This window comes from Oryctolagus cuniculus, chromosome 8 (assembly GCF_964237555.1).
Source record: "Oryctolagus cuniculus chromosome 8, mOryCun1.1, whole genome shotgun sequence".
Lineage (NCBI taxonomy): Eukaryota > Metazoa > Chordata > Mammalia > Lagomorpha > Leporidae > Oryctolagus > Oryctolagus cuniculus.
In genome coordinates, this window is record NC_091439.1 from 21,000,912 (window position 1) to 21,018,049 (window position 17,138).

At 38.1% G+C, this 17,138-nt stretch overlaps 1 protein-coding gene across 1 annotated transcript in view; it reads right to left on the reverse strand.

Moving 5' to 3' along the window:
• SMARCA5 (SNF2 related chromatin remodeling ATPase 5) overlaps positions 1–17,138 on the reverse strand; it is a 43,733-nt gene that overhangs the window by 11,819 nt on the left and 14,776 nt on the right. The window contains exons 7-14 of the mRNA XM_002716930.5: positions 16,168–16,323; positions 15,948–16,079; positions 12,092–12,160; positions 8,127–8,236; positions 5,081–5,307; positions 3,330–3,451; positions 3,096–3,248; positions 450–582 (exon numbers count right to left, since the gene is read on the reverse strand). Coding sequence (XP_002716976.1) covers positions 450–582; positions 3,096–3,248; positions 3,330–3,451; positions 5,081–5,307; positions 8,127–8,236; positions 12,092–12,160; positions 15,948–16,079; positions 16,168–16,323 — 1,102 coding nt within the window. The remainder of the gene's footprint in view (positions 1–449; positions 583–3,095; positions 3,249–3,329; positions 3,452–5,080; positions 5,308–8,126; positions 8,237–12,091; positions 12,161–15,947; positions 16,080–16,167; positions 16,324–17,138) is intronic.

Here is a 17,138-nt window from a genome sequence, read left to right on the forward strand (position 1 = left end):
TGTGAAAAAATAACAAAACCAGATTTCTTTATTCCTTCAGTGGCCCCAAGAATAATGACAAACACATGGCACATGTACATCAGAACAGCCACAGCTCTATTTAATGTGTACCACCCTGAATAGTCAGATGCTTTATAACACTTTAATCCTTAAAAAAATCCTAAACAGTATTTACTTCTATGTTCATTTAACAGATCAGGCAACAAGATCAAGTAGTGGAAGATACATGCTACCGAGCCAAGTCAATATTTAAGCTTCAATTTTCCTGAGCCTAAAACCCATCTTTTTAACAGTAAAACTAAAGTTCAATATCTCTAAAATACAAGACATCTCTGTAGGCTACTAGTCTGACTAAAACAGAAGTTCAGTAACAATCTCCTTAAAAATTTTCAAACAAAAATAGGTTGTATCAACCCAATCTAATATATTTTTCAAGTTCCATGGCTCACCTTGTTGAATGACTATTGAGTCCAGTCTGAGTTTCATCTCAGCTCGTTCTACTATTCTTTCTTCCACGGTGTTGTCAGTTATGAAGCGGAACACTCTGACAGTCTTAGTTTGTCCAATTCTATGGGCTCGATCCTAAATCAATTACCATGTTATTTTGAATATGGTTAAAGTCACTTAACTAACATCTGAATGTGTACAGTGAGAAACAAAATTAAAATATCCTTAGAGTTTTTTAAAATATGTAACAAAATATAATAGGTTCATATTACATTAATACTTTTTAAATTCTGTTTAAATCAAATTACTTGGTTAGCTAAAAGAAACCTTTCAAGACATACAGAACACATAATTGCTGAATCTATGAAAAACCATCAGGTGAATTTTGCCATGTTATTATCAGATAAACGCACATCTCTAGATAATACAACAAAAAGTTAGGTGAAATATCTTTCTCTTGAGGCTGGCGATGTGGCATAGCGGATAAAGCCGCTGCCCACAGTACCAGCATCCACATGGGCGCCACTTCAACTCCATTCCAGCTCCCTGTCAATGGTCTGGGAAAGCAGTAGAAGATGGCTCAAGTCTTTGGGCCCCTGCACCGATGAGGGAGACCCTAGAGAAGCTCCTGGCTTCACAGCTCCGGCCGTTGTGGCCAATGGGGGAGTGAGCAGGCGGATGGAAGACGTCTCTCTCTCTGCCTCTGCTTCTCTCTGCATAACTCTTTCAAATAAATAAATAAATCTTAAAAAAAAAAAATCTTTTTTTCTTGGGCTTAAATTCAAAATGTTTTTCTACCTAAACTGAATCCAAATTTTCAATGCTATTAGAAAGGATATGAAAAGATAAAACTTCAGAAGCAATGTAAAAATCCTAGTCTTTAAATATTAAAGTTAACTAAACAATTCTAATTATTTAAAGCCACTTTGTACTTCATTCATAAAACACATTCCTCTAAAACATCTCTTCTCATAGCTGATCAATTTTCACTAGCTACTCTTACAAGGACTACAGGATGAGTGAACAATGCTAAAAAGTTAACAAAGCTGGATTTATGGTCACCAATATCATGTATTAAGATATCAGCAGTACTGGCCTGCGCCGCGGCTCACTAGGCTAATTCTCCACCTTGCGGCGCTGGCACACCGAGTTCTAGACCCTGTCGGGGCACCGAATTCTGTCCGGGTTCCCCTCTTCCAGGCCAGCTCTCTGCTGTGGCCAGGGAAGTGCAGTGGAGGATGGCCCAAGTACTTGGGCCCTGCACCCCATGGAAGACCAGGATAAGTACCTGGCTCCTGCCATCGGATCAGCGCAGTGCGCCAGCCGCAGCGCGCCAGCCACGGCGTCATAGGAGGGTGAACCAACGGCAAAAGGAAGACCTTTCTCTCTCTCTCTCTCTCACTGTCCACTGTCAAAAAAAAAAAAAAAAAAAAAAAAAAAAAAAAAAAAAAGACATCAGCAGTACCAAACTTAAAAAACCATGTTTTTTGGCCAGCGCCGTGGCTCACTTGGCTAATCCTCCGCCTGTGGCGTCGGTACCCAGGGTTCTAGTCCGGGTTGGGGTGCTGGATTCTGTCCTGGTTCCCCTTCTTCCAGGCCAGCTCTCTGCTGTGGCCCAGGAAGGCAGTGGAGGATGGCCCAAGTGCTTGGGCTCTGCATCTGCATAGGACACCAGGAGGAGGCGCCTGGCTCCTGGCTTCGGATCGGCGCAGCGCGCCAGTCGTAGCAGCCATTTAGGGGGTGAACCAATGGAAGAAAGACCTTTCTCTCTGTCTCTCTCTCTCTCTCACTGTCTAACTCTGCCTTCAAAAATAAATAAATAAATAAATAAATAAATAAATAAATAAAAATAAAGGAAAATCAAAAAAAACTATTAATCTACAAATCATAAATTTCCTCAATGTAAGAGCAGCCTTTCTGATCTGGCCAGATGCTTCTACATAGGAATTTAAATGTTCAAGAATCTAAAATGGCAAGACACAGGCAGGCCAGCATGTGGCACAGTGAGTTAAGCCACCATGCACAATGTGGGCATCCACTAGACATATCCCCTATCAAAGTGCCAGTTCCAGTTCCCTGCCACCCATATGGGAAGCCAAGATAGAGTTCCTGGCTCCTGGCTTTTGCTTGGCCCAGCCCCAGCTATTTGTCTTTCGGGGAATAAACCAGCAAACAGATGATCTCCCCCTGCCCACCCCCCACCCCCTCGTTGCTCTGCCTTTCAAATAAATCTTTAAAAAAAAAAAAAAGTCAAGAAAAGCTAGTTGCTAACTGAACCCATTTCCCTTTTCTTCTGAGACACAATTATGCTATAATTTACCAATTCCCTTACAATCATGCTACAGGACTTAAGGTCTAAGCAGTAAATGTCGGGGCACTTTCAAGTCTGACTCATTAAAATTTCCAGGGCAATCTTCAAGTGCCTCTCTTCCCCTTCTGCCAGCAGGAAGCACACAACAAAGCAGAGGACTCTAACATCTTAAAATACAGATGGGCATACCCTGATTAGATATAGGTCACCTCAAAAAAATCCACATGCCCAATCAAAGTAAAATAAAATTCTAGTGCATGAAGTCATTAACATATGCAGAATTAGCTTGCCTGATGTTAAAAACCTAGTAAGCACAGATATTGCTGTTATTTCTTACCATAGCCTGAAGATCTACTTGGGGATTCCAATCTGAATCATACAAAATTACTACATCAGCAGTAGCAAGATTGATGCCAAGGCCACCAGCACGTGTGCTTAACATGAAAACAAATTTTGTGCTGTTTGGTTCATTGTATGCATTAATAGAATCCTATGATACAAATAAAACAAGTGTCAGAAAATATTTGACCTGATTTTTAAATTAATCTTCCCATCCCATGATTTTACTCACTTGTCTCTCATCATGGGGTGTCTGCCCATCCAACCTGCAGTACTCGTAATTTCTCCACATGCAGTAATCTTCCAAAATATCCAATACTCTTGTCATTTGACTGAAAATTAGCACTCGTGAACCTGTTGATAAATATAATAGCTTGGTATCAAAGGTTTCAAAAGATAAAAATTTAAAGATAGCCAAAATTAAGACCAATCAATAACCTCTCAATTCCAAGTTACCCACTTGGCTATGTAGCCAAGAAGAAAAGTCTACATTATTAACTATCCAAATCAGTCACTCTCCACCTCTTTCCTATTATGGTAGATAGAAACAATATTTATATAGCACAGTAAGGTAAACAGAAAAGTATTTCCTCTGGTCTGAGAGGTCTTACCATCCCAAAGACTGGAAGAATCATTAGGTTGTTACCCCCACATACACAGGAGTCTTTAATGGAAATATGTATTATGAACAAACTATGCATGGACTTCAAAAATTTTAGACCAAAATAATCTCTTAATTCTACTTTTCCAGAAACTTTCTGAAGTACCCTCACATATTTAAAAATAACTTTTCTTCACCTGACAACTCTTCCATGCATAATCACTACTACCCCCAACTCAATACCCACCCCTGGATCCCATTCCTATTTGAAGGATCATAAATGTAACATATGTACACTGATCATCCTTAATTATTTGCCATTATTCAAATTATATGACTGTCTTCCATTTCTTGAGCCAGTTGTGCAACACACCATCAGCACAATATATGAAGACAAAGGGATCATTTGAAAAATAACATTAGACATGGATTTCAAAATTTAAACACTAAAAGCAACCTATCTTTAAATTCTATTTTCCATGAATTTTCTAAGGTACTCTCATAACAAAGGGTCTGGGAACTCTTTATGAGTAGGAATATTCTAGGCATTTTATGACAAAATGCTGAAATTTCTAGGAAAGCATAAACAAAATGTGAACATTCGCCCAAATGTAGGTGTGGTTGTGTTCTAACTTCTGATCACCTTCTAAGAGACTTGAGCCTGTGAACTTAAATCCTAGAGAAATGGAAGACAGCCACGATGCTGTCCTTGCAGTAATGATGCCCTGCAATTAGTTCCCAGTTAACGGGACCTTTCAATAAACCTCAGTTGCGACCAAAGAACTATCAACCATGACAAGGAACATCTACTGTAGGCTGGGCCATTATAGAAACAGCAATTAACAACCCCACTGTTTGCCTCTCCCCACATATAGACAACAACCCATTTGGGAAGGAGCATGGGGATGTAACATACTTCCTTAGTCAATAATCAAGTGTTCTTCAATTTTCAGTAAGGTATTTATTCTCTGACTTTCAATGTGATTGATAACTATACATAAATCTGAATTGTTTAAATCTGACTCAATGCCATGTAATCAACCTGCAAGAAATATATAAACCCTGTAACCAAGCAGGCTTGTAGAAATGACAGACAGCTCAGGCAACTGACTGGTTGTTTCTGGATTTAAATCTCAGACTAGCTGAATAAACTTCAACTTTGATTTTTCAACCAGATTCTTGATTTTTCAGTTAACAGGCCTAAAATTAGGGTTTGGAGAGGAAGTGAGCTCAGCTCAGACAATGGAAAGACATTTTTAATGTTCTAGACTTCAACATTAGAAAATGTCAAGAGTAGACATTTTTAAGTATAGCACTCTCATTTTAATGTTGGAATTTTTAAAGTTTTCATTATTTTTCAATTAGATGCCAGTAACAAATACCTTGTTCTTTTAATTTAGGGAGCAGTTTGTCTAATACAACCATTTTGCCACTGTTGGTAACTAGATGCATATCTGTGGTGTAAGGCGGACCAGGCTCAGCTCCATCAAAGAGATACGGATGATTACAGCATTTCCTCAATTGCATCAGGATGTTCAATAACCTCATTTTGTCCATCTTCCCTGCTGAATTTAGGATATCTATATCCTTCATTAATATCCGAGTGTACCTATTAAGAAAAAAACATTTTAAAGGAAACATGTAAGGGAAAAATAATCTCTTACCAATCCCTTCCCCATCTCAATCCCAAATACCTATAAGAAACAATCTAACAACTTCCTAGGTAAGGTTAGGAACCTAATATTTATAACCACTTTTTTTTCTCTATTGTCTAGTGTTCCTAATACTCACTTGTTTTTTAATTGTTTGTTGGTTTTTTGAGAAACAAAGGAACAAAGAGCTGCCACCTACTGGTTCTCTTCCCAAATACACAAAACCAGCCAAAGCCATGAGCCAGGAACTTGATCCAGGTCTCCCACTTGGGAGGTAGGAACCCAACAATGTGAGCCATCACCACTGCCTCCCAGATCTGCATCTTCAGGAAGCTAAAGTCTGAAGCTGGTAGCAGGTCAGAACCCAGGCACTCCAAAACAGGACTGTGGGCATCCTAATAAAAAGCTCAATTACTGAGTCAAACACCCAACCCTAGTTTGTAGCTTTTTTGCAACACACAGTACCACTACCAATTAGAAGACACATGCAACCTAGCAACATTTTGATGAATAGACTACATATACAATGTTGGTCTCCTAAAATTATATAATCTAATAACTTCACAGTTGTCGTAATATATGCATAACAAAACTGCCTAACAATACATCTGTCAAACCACATCCCTATTGTTAAGTGACACATCACAGTACTACATAACAGGCAGCTTACATAGCATTTTGGTAATAATCCTAATATCTGAGAAGGGAAAAAGAATCATGAGAAAGTAAGGCATTAAGATTAAGATGAATATAATGTGATTTAAACATACGTATAAATATATATGGGAAGATATGAAGCACAGTCATGGGCGAAGGCCAGATCTTAAGAAATCATGAAAGCACACTAAAAACTTAAAGACATTATCCTGAGGGATGAGTAATATGTCAGAACACCAGAATATCATGACTCTGATTCTTCTCAACAAAATATGAGCAACTAAAATGTCTAAGCAAGCATTACATAAATAATTTTAATAGAGGGGCACAAAATATTCTTCAGAGATAGACCTTTCCATGATTCTAATAAAAAGTTCAATATATTTAACTAAGAAGGATTTGTATTCCTTTAGCACTAACTCATGTCTCAGTTCTATTGTTTTAGAGCCATTCAAAACAAGCCTAATACTTTGCTACCCTATAACTGCTTTTCAAAAATGTTCAGGATATTTAGGATTGCCCATCTTCTACTGTGGATCTTTCTTTTCCAAATAACAAGCTAAGTTCTCTACATGATATCTTTTAAGTCCTTTCACCAACAACTTTGAAATACTCATAATGAAAATATGGAATTGAATATATCTGATATGGTGAGAACAGCATAAAAAAAGGTGGCTCCACTTCCCTCCTTTGAACATTACATTTACATTAAGATAAACTAAGGTAAGGTAATATATATATATATATATATATTTGACAGGCAGAGTGGACAGTGAGAGAGAGAGACAGAGAGAAAGGTCTTCCTTTGCCGTTGGTTCACCCTCCAATGGCCGCCGCGGCTGGCGCACTGCGCTGCTCCAAAGGCAGGAGCCAGGTGCTTCTCCTGGTCTCCCATGGGGTGCAGGGCCCAAGCACTTGGGCCATCCTCCACTGCACTCCAGAGCCACAGCAGAGAGCTGGCCTGGAAGAGGGGCAACCCGGACAGAATCCGGCGCCCCAACCGGGACTAGAACCCAGGGTGCCGGCACCACAGGCGGAGGATTACCCTATTGAGCTGCGGTGCCGGCCGCTAAGGTAATATATTTTTAAAAGATTGATTGATTGATTTTACAGACAGGAAGAGGCAGAGAGAGAGAGGAAAGTCTTCCATCTGCTGGTTCACTCCTCAGATGGCCTCAACGGCTGGAGCTGGGCCAACCAGAAGCTGGGAGCCAGGAGCTTCTTCTGGGTCTACGACACGGACACAGGGGCCCAAGGACTTGGGCCATCTTCCACAGCCTTCCCAGGCCACAGCAGAGTTGGATCAGTAGAGGAGCATCCAGGACTTGAACCAGTGCCCATATGGGAAGCCGGAACTGCAGGCAGCAGCTTTACCTGATATGCCACAGTGCCAGCCCCAAAGTAACATATTTTTTACAGTATCCACTTCACATTGTTGATTCATGTTAAGCTTTCTATCTCCAAAAAGCACTAATATTAAGTCAAGTGGTTTCTAACCTTTTGAATTTCGGCTATCTATGAAATTTTTGAACAAATTTTAATAATAAAACTCAACTTAATTTTGCCCTATAAGGGTGTTCAAAGATAGTTACCATGTATCATATCACCATCTCACACAGGGTATTTTGCTCTAAAATAAAATAAAAAAAAATCCATCTAGAATGGAGAATCTTTTAAGCTAAATAAATGTAGCAATCTAGAATAAAAGAAAGCATGTAAGTATTCTCACAACTCTACAATCAATCTACTCCTTCAGAGGCTAGCACTATTCGATGACTTAGAATTTATGAACCACCAACTTAATCACATATGCCACAAATTTCCTTAAAAAACAAAACAAAAAAAAACAGGGCTTTACAAGAATCCCTGTTTAAATCCCAAATTTAATTTTTGGATTATCATAAATCTTTTATCCTCAATCTGTCATCTAACAGGTCCAAGACTTTGTATCAGAGTTGCTGAGCAAGTTCCATTTTAGATTATATGACCAGAAAACACTTTTTAGGTTGATTTCGATTCAGTATACAAGAATTTCATGAAAAGACTAATAAATCAGAAAAACAAAATACTGTACAAATGAAAATTAGGGAAAAAATCAAGAATGATATCAAACACATACCATTCCCTTTGCATTTTACTAAGACCCACATAGATTTTTACTTCCTTCTTCGGAGGCAAACTTTTTTCAACATCAGCCTTAATTCGACGGAGGAGAAATGGACGCAAAACCTTAGAAAGAAAATAAAGACACATCCTTACCTGTAATATTACTATTAATTCAGAATCTTAAAATTATCTATTAAATATCTAGGAAAATATTTTCTGCTTTAGTACCAAAGTGATTTTTAGGACTTCTGCCTTCCAAATATATAATGCACAACTAGGCTTCTGAACAGCAATAATAAGCAGTCATTATTTATTCAGTAACTAAATGAGAATAATTTACTATACTCTCATAAAATACTAAAAGTAATAGTACATTTTCAAGATGGTGTTTCCAATATTTACTACTTTTCAGGTTTAAAACTAACTACTAAAATGTAGGCTAACATTGCTTAAGGAATGGCTGGGTCCACATCAAAAATCTTTGTGGTCAGCTTTTAAATTTATTAACATAAATTATGGAGGAGTCAATACCTGAAGTATACAAATCCCAAGAATCCAATTCAATAAATTTTTATTAAGTAAACGTATCTATGTAATCAGCACCCAGGTACCGAGGTAAACAGAACACCCTAGAAATCCTTGTGCCCCCCCCAGTCACCAACTCTCTCTCCCTTTCCTCAAGAATAAGCAATACTCTTACTTTCAAATATAATAAATATACTTTAGCCTATTATTTTTAACTTCATGTACACACTCATTCATTATATATACTCCTTTCTATCTGGTTTCCTTTACTCAAAATGTTTTTGAAACGTATCCATGTTGTATGCAGCAGTTCACTTTAAAAAAACTGTTTTAAAATATCTATAAAGTTAAAATTATTTTTTTCTATTTTGTACCATTCTATTCTATTTACCCTCTCTGTTCTATTTACATTGACTTATAAAGATATTAGCTATATCACAAATTAAAAACTGGTAAGAAAAATAATCATCAAAATTTGTGTAACAGCACCATGTAAGGAAACTACAGTTGTATTCAATAATCAACACCAACGGCCAGGCATGTGGAGTGAAGACCTTGTGTCCCACTAACTGCCTTCCAGAATTACCCAGACAAATGCAGCTTGATAAACCTAGGTGAAACTGATGAAGAAACTATCTAGTTAACCCTTAAATTCAGAAATTGTTATTAAAATATCAACTATTAAAGTGTATTGCAGAGGGGGTAGGGGCCTTAAGGGTGGTGTTCTGCAGCATTGAAAAATGGATACATTATGTAGGTTATACCCACGCTGACATGTTAATCTGTCTTTCATTATCACAGGCACTTATACTGGGAATTTCAGAATAAGAAGCAAAACAGAGTGGAGAATAGCTAACAGATCTTTTCTCCCTGATTCCATAAAAGCCTCTTTAAAAACTACCCTCTAACAAAATAAACAGCAAAGTCAAAACAGCTTGATTCTGTTTTGTGGGTTTCAGTTTGTTTCACCTTTATTACCCACTTATTTATTAAAGGAAAACTCAACAGCACAGGATTAAGGGGAAAAAAAATAAGAAAAGAAAAAGCAAACTCCTCTGCCCCCCTTTCCACCATTAAGACCACATAAGTGGTCCACAATTTTTCACAAAAGTCAATCAAATGTTTAGATGCCTGAATGATATTCAAATTAAAATAAAGGTACCTAAAAGATTATTACTTCCAAGGATTTAACAAAAGTCTCAGTACACAAAAATTTTTGAAGTGCCTTATAGTTATCTTCCAATCAGGGGTGGGGAACATCTGGCCCATGGGCTATGTAAGTTTCATGAAACCATCTGGTCTGGCCCTGCAAGGGCAACACAGGTGGGACTTGAAATTCAATAACTCTACAGCAAGCTAATTTTCAAGTTGATAATATTACATGGCTAGCAAATAATGCTACAAATATCCAGATAGCTCTTGGCAAAAAAAAAAGTTTCCCCACCCATGACTTAGATGAAGAAATATTTGAACATTCATAAGCTTAAATTTCTTTTCCTGATATCCATTACAAACAGGCATTGTGTTAGTAATATAAAGAAAAATGTAAATTTCCAGTCTTAGTGTTTACAATCCACCAGGGAAACACCTGTGAGGCATTTCAATAGCCTTTGCAAAGTCCTATACAGCATTAGAATGTTTATTATTAAAGATGGAATACACACTACTGAGTTCCTAGGTCAGCCTCAGCCTGGGTGTTCGAGAAAAATGATGTCACCAAGTCTTGTGCTGGGTCAGGAAAAGGGATTCTAGATGTAGTTAAAAATCATAAACACAGACTGGAATTAGCACAGTGTTTGCAGAAAATTTACAGTGGGGCCAGAAATACTACTGAATTAAAGCTTCATAACAATAAGTGAAACAGAAGTTTGAGTACATCAGAAAGGTCAAGAAATGGAGGAAAGTAGCAGGTGTGATTTTGCAGCAGGGAAATCTGCAACGCCTAGAGACATTTCTGAATGTCACAACTGGAGGTGTATCATTACTAGCATGGAGCAAGGCCAAATGTCAGGGATGCTGTAAAAATACCATAACACAACACACAAAACACACAAAAACCACCATCTCACACCAAACAATTACATAGACCAACATATCTATAGGGTTTGAAAATCACTGTGGAGGGTCATGATAGACCTTTATGGTGACACGTGACATGCTTTACATGACATGTGACATGCTTTTACAAGTTTTGCTTTATTCGGCTTGACCAGGATATCTTAATGTGAAGTCTGTTTTAAAGAAATTTTTTAGGCGGGCACTGTGGCAAAGCGGGTTAAGCTCGTGTCACATGTTCAAGTGCTGGCTGCTCCACTTCCTAATCAGAGTGCTGGTTGCCCCACTTCCTATTCAGCTACCCAATAATATACCTGGGAAAGCAATATAAGACAGACCAAACATTTGGGCCCCTATCAATCATGTGGGAGACCCAGATGGAGTTCTAGGCTCCCTGGCTTTGCCCTGGCCCAGCCCTGTGTATTGTGGCCATTTGAAGAGTAACCAGCAAACAGAAGACCTGTCTTTCCCCTTCACTCTGTAGCTCTCCTTTTCAGGTAGGTAATCAATCTTTAAAGCAAAAACAAAATTTCTTGACCTACCAACTGTCATTTGTGAACTTTCATCAAAAACAAAATCAGAACAACTCTGTTCATAATGCACATATACACCATGACTAGATTTGACAAGATGCATCTTTAGCCCTTTCAGAGGTGAACTTATTACAGTCTCACATGGAATTAAGCTTTGAAAATCTGTCTGTGGAAGTCATTAAGGAATTCTTTTTTGATTTTTTAATCCTAAGCAATTACCTTTCTCCCTGATTAAATCAGGATTATGTCATGAATTCCAGCAGTAAACCATATACTTCCTATCCACATAAGACCAAACAGTCAGGATCAGTAGTATGGTGCAGTCAAGTTAAGCTACCACCTGCAACAAAAGCATCCCAGGAGTGCTGATTCCACTCCTGGCTGTACCAGTTCTGACCCAGCTCCCTGCTAATGCACCAGGGAAAGCAGTGGAAGACCAAACTGCATAGCAGCAGAATTAAAAAATCTGATTCTAAACCCAGTATGTCTTTTGTTAAAATAAAAATAACCTACCAAATTGTCTCTTTTTCCCCACTGAAAATATGCTGGGAGTCGGCATTAAGCAGCAGGTTAAGCCACCACCTGCAAATGCTGGCATCTCAAGTGAGCGCTGGTTCAAGTTCCGGCTGCCCTACTTCTAATCCATCTCTCTGCTAATGTGGCTGAGAAAACAGCAGAAGATGCCACTCATGTGGGAGACCTTGAGGGGAGTTCAGGCTCCTGGCTGCAGCCTGGCCCATCCCCAACCATTGCAGCTATTTGGAGAATGAACCAGCAAATTTGAAGATCCAGCGCACACTATCTGTTTACTCTTTCAAATAAATAAATTAAAAGAAAAAAAGCTTTAACATTATAACACACTTACCATATGCAGCCTCTCAACTAGTTTTTGATCCCCAAGGCAGTTGTTTGTATCAAACCAGGAATCAAAGTCCTAGATTAACAAATAAAAAATAGCTTAAGATCAGACATAATATTAACAACAAATACCATATAATGTCAGTTACAATGATTCTTACAATCAGTACATTTGAGTTTTGATCCATAAAAATCATTTATCCGAAACCACTAATTTTCATGTGTGTCACTGTTAATAATTTGAACAAGTAGTTTAGGCATACTAGTTCCTAAACATTTTTTCTCAAAAACATCAAGATGACAAGTTTGGAAACAAGGCAGCTCTGTGGCGAAGCGTGTAAAGCCACAGTATGCAGTGCCAGCATCCCATATGGATGCCAGTTCACACCCTGGCTGCTCCACTTTCAATCCAGCTCCCTGTTAATGAGCCTGGGAAAGCAGCAGAAAATGGCTCAAGTGCTTGGGCCTCTGTACCTACATGGGAGACCCAGAAGTTCCTGCCTTCAGATCGGCCCAGCTACAACCATTACAGACATTTGGGGAGTGAACCAGCAGATGAAAGATCTCTCTCTCTCTCTGACTCTAACTCTGCCTTTCAGATTAAAAAAAAAAAAAAAATTGGAAATGACAGCCAAAATATGGAATCAACCTAGGTAACCTTGTCAGATACGTAAGAAAATGTGGTATATATACATACAATGGAATATTTATTACTCAGCCATTAAGGATGAGATTCTACCATTTATATCAAAATGGATACAATGGAAGACACCATGTTGAGTAAAATAAGCTGGACACAAATACTGTTCCCATATATGTGGGAGCTAAAATTTAAAAAAAAAATGAAAAGGTGTGGACAATTGTGGCATAGCAGGTTAAGCCACTGTGTGTGGCAATAACATCCCACATGAGGGCCAGTTCAAGTCCCAGCTGCTCTACTTCTGATCCAGCTCTCTGCTAAAACATCTATGAAAGCAGAAGATGGCCCAAATATTTTGGAATCTGCCACCCACAGGGGAGACCCAGATGAAGCTCCTGGCTTCAGCTTGGTCCAGCCTTGATAGCTGCAGCCATTTTGGGGGGTGAACCAGCAGATGCAAGCTCTCTTTGTAATTCTGCCTTTCAAAAAAAAAAAAGACTGTATGTTATCAGTAGTGCTGTAAATATAGTTTCAAACTATGTTTTACAACTTTGGCAAACCAATGTTACACCAATGATACACCACTATAGTTTTAATGATGTGGTTACTTTAAAATTTACTGTGTATGTGTGAAATGGTCATATTTTCATTACTGTTTTATAGCCCTTGCCTATATTCCTACAGAAATAGTCTTTATATTTTATTTGTTGAATTCTTTAATTACTGAAGGATTAAACCTTTGAATATCATGTAAATAAAAAATAGCATCTCAAAAATTAAAGAAAGAAAAAGGGAGGGTGAGGGGAGGGGAGAATACCATTATATTTATTATATTTATATATTTATGAACTACACTGAATCTGCTTTTTATCAATATATTAATATGAGAACTGATGAAAACTGTGCTGTAGTAATTATCATGCATTTGCTGTGATCCTGAGAATCTAATGTATTAAGTTCTTAATGAAAAAAGAAGAAACGGTTGGAAAGGAGGTCTTAGAGACAGTCAGAAAATGAATATTCTTGAAAAATATCCTTCCTCATTTTCATAAAAGCTCAAAAATTAAAATAAAATCACTTCATAATTTTGCTTTTATGACCAGACTACTCAAATACAAGGTCTCCAAAACAGTGTCAATTCAAATTAAACTAATACCAAATATGTTATCACTAGTATCTCATTAGTATTTGGGTATGATTCAAACAAGGGCAGTTTCCCAATTCTTACCTTTTGAACCTATGCATTGATCACTTTGTTTGTGAAATTAACATAAACTCAGAATTTCTTGTTTTAACTAAAACAAAACTTTAATAGATTATACATCATGTATCAATGTAGTAAGAAAAAGAAATTATCTCTAAGATATCAAAATATGTAAAAACTAAAATTGCTTTCAGACTTCAAATACATCTTTTTGTAACATAGACTTCATTTATTCTTTTAAGATCAACCTCAACATAACAATCCATAATGACTACCTTTTTAGAACTTCAAATTTGTATAAATGGACTAATAGTAACAATGGAGCTCTTCAAAGCTCCAGTCCCCAGCCCCACTCGGCCGTGGAACAAAGATTCAAAAATGAGCTCTAGTCCAGAAAAAAACTGTATATATCAATAGCACTCTTCACATACCTATTATGTTTGCAGGTAGAACTGATGGTACAAACAGCTAATCTCACCATTGCTATTACTTTTAAAACTGCAAAAATCGCCGGCGCCGCGGCTCAATAGGCTAATCCTCCACCTAGTGGTGCCGGCACACCGGGTTCTAGTCCGGGCGGGGCGCCGGATTCTGTCCCGGTTGCCCCTCTTTCAGTCCAGCTCTCTGCTGTGGCCCGGGAGTGCAGTGGAGGATGGCCCAAGTGCTTGGGCCCTGCACCCCATGGGAGACCAGGATAAGTACCTGGCTCCTGCCCTTGGAACAGCGCGGTACGCTGGTCATAGCGCACCAGCTGTGGCGGCCATTGGAGGGTGAACCAATGGCAAAAGGAAGACCTTTCCTCTGTCTCTCTCTCTTACTGTCCACTCTGCCTGTCAAAAAAAAAAAAAAAACAAAAAACAAAAACAAAAAAAAAAAAACGCAAAAATCTACAAATGTAAAGATTAGATTGTAATGATTTGTTAAATCATTCTGTAAGAATGGCTAGACAGATTTCATACTTGAAGGCCATCTCTGGGACTTAAAAACATGCAATTTTAGACACCCAAATTCACTTCAGGAGTAATTTTATGTAGCATCTTGAAAACAAAAGCTGTCAAGGGCTGGCGCTGTGGCGCAGAGGGTTAAAGCCCTAGCTTGAAGCACGAGCATCCCATATGGGCACTGGTTCGAGTCCCAGCTGCTCCTCTTCTGATCCAGCTCTCTGCTATGGCCTGGGAAAGCACTGGAAGATGACCCAAGTCCTTGGGCCCCTGCACCCACGTGGGAGACCCAGATGAAACTCCTTGATTCAGATCGGTGAAGCTCCCTCTGGCCGTTGTGCCATATGGGGAGTGAACCAGTGGATGGAAGAAGACCTCTCTCTCTGTCTCTACCTCTCTCTGTAACTTTTTTATATTTTTGACAGGCAGAGTTAGACAGTGAGAGAGAGACAGAGAAAAGGTCTTCCTTCTGTTGGTTCACCCCCCAAATGGCCACTATGGCCAGCGCTGCGCCAATCTGAAGCCAGGAGCCAGGTGCCTCTCCTGGTCTCCCATGTGGATACAGGGCCCAAGCACTTGGGCCATCTTCCACTGCCTTCCCAGGCCACAGAGAGCTGGACTGGAATAGGAACAACCAGGACAGAATCTGGCGCCCCATCCGGGACTAGAACCCGGGGTGCCGGCGCCGCAGGCACCTAGTGAGCCGCGGCACAAGCCTCTCTGTAACTTTTTCAAATCAATAAAATAAACCGAAAAAAAAAGAAAAAAAAAAAGGAAAACAAAAACTGTCAACCTAAAGCCACTGAACAAAGTTAGGCTGATATAACTACCAAAGAGGAGTGATAATGTGTCATTCCAGTTAGAGGAAAGAATGATTTAAATGAGATTGAAACCAAAAGGTCCAAAAGTAAATTCTCAGAATGCATAGACAATTTAATAGGGTTACATTATATTAACCAAACAAAAACATGAAAAATTAAGAATTATCTAAAGCAGTGCTGAAAAGTAAACCAATTTTATTACAAAACTACACAGCATTAAACAAAACATTATTATTAACCAAGAAAAAAATACTTACATCAGCTGAATTAAACACATCTGGCAATAAAAAATTAAGAAGTGACCAAAGCTCATGCAGGTTGTTCTGAAGTGGTGTTCCAGTTAATAACAATCGATTTGTAGTCTTGAATTCCCTCACTATTTCTGACAACTGAAAGAAAATAAACAAATTCATCATTAGAATATTAAGCATATTACACCAAATTCTTAAAGAAAGGTATATCTGAATACTGAATTACCTTAGATTTTTCATTTTTGATCCTGTGAGCTTCATCTATAACTAAGTATCTCCAGTTAAATTTTTTGAAAACAGACTTTTCTTTGATAAGCATTTCATAAGATGTTACACATACATCCCATTCTCCTGGTAATAAAACGTCTCTGACAAAAGCAGCCTGTGTAGCAAGAGAATTACATCAATGAGAAATCAATTACACATTAAATTTATTAGTGAAAAGCAATCTAAAATATAAAAGGTGGAAGACATATTAAAAAGGGGTAGCAATATTGTACAAGCAGTTAAAACAAGCTTTCCTATCACTGAAGTAGCTTCATTAATCACTTAAATGTCAGAGCCATTAAGTTAAAAAAAAAAAAAAAAACTGGCAAACTTGTAATGTATCTTCTAAGATCCCACTAGGTCATGAAATTCTTGGGATATGGATTTATGTAAAGGAGAATTGGACTATTAAGTAAAACTGAAGAACAGTTTACAATAAGCATTTTTCATTCTTTCAGGCTTATATATGTATTAACATATTGTGTTATTCTCATTTTACAGATAAAGAAATATGAAAAACAAAGGTTAAATAACTGAATCTCAAAACATAAAAAGCAATTTGGTAACTGAAAATATCCAAAGTACCTAAAAAATGAGAAAAAAACTCATCAGTGACATATCAAATGAAGGAAAACAAAAGTACACATTCCAGACTATATGAATACTATCTGAACTCTACATTCTTAATAGTGTCATTATTTCCACATTGCCTCTGCAAAAGGATACTGTCAACTGATCAAGATTTTAACTTATTTTGGTAGATTTCATAACTCACCAAGTTACTGTAATTGACTCAATCCGTCTTTAAAAACTACTATTCTAGGAACAGGCATGTGGCACAGCAATTCAAGACAATGCTTGGGATGCCCACATCTCCTACTGTATTGCCTGGATTCAAGCCCTGATGACTCTGCTTCTGCGTCCAGCTTC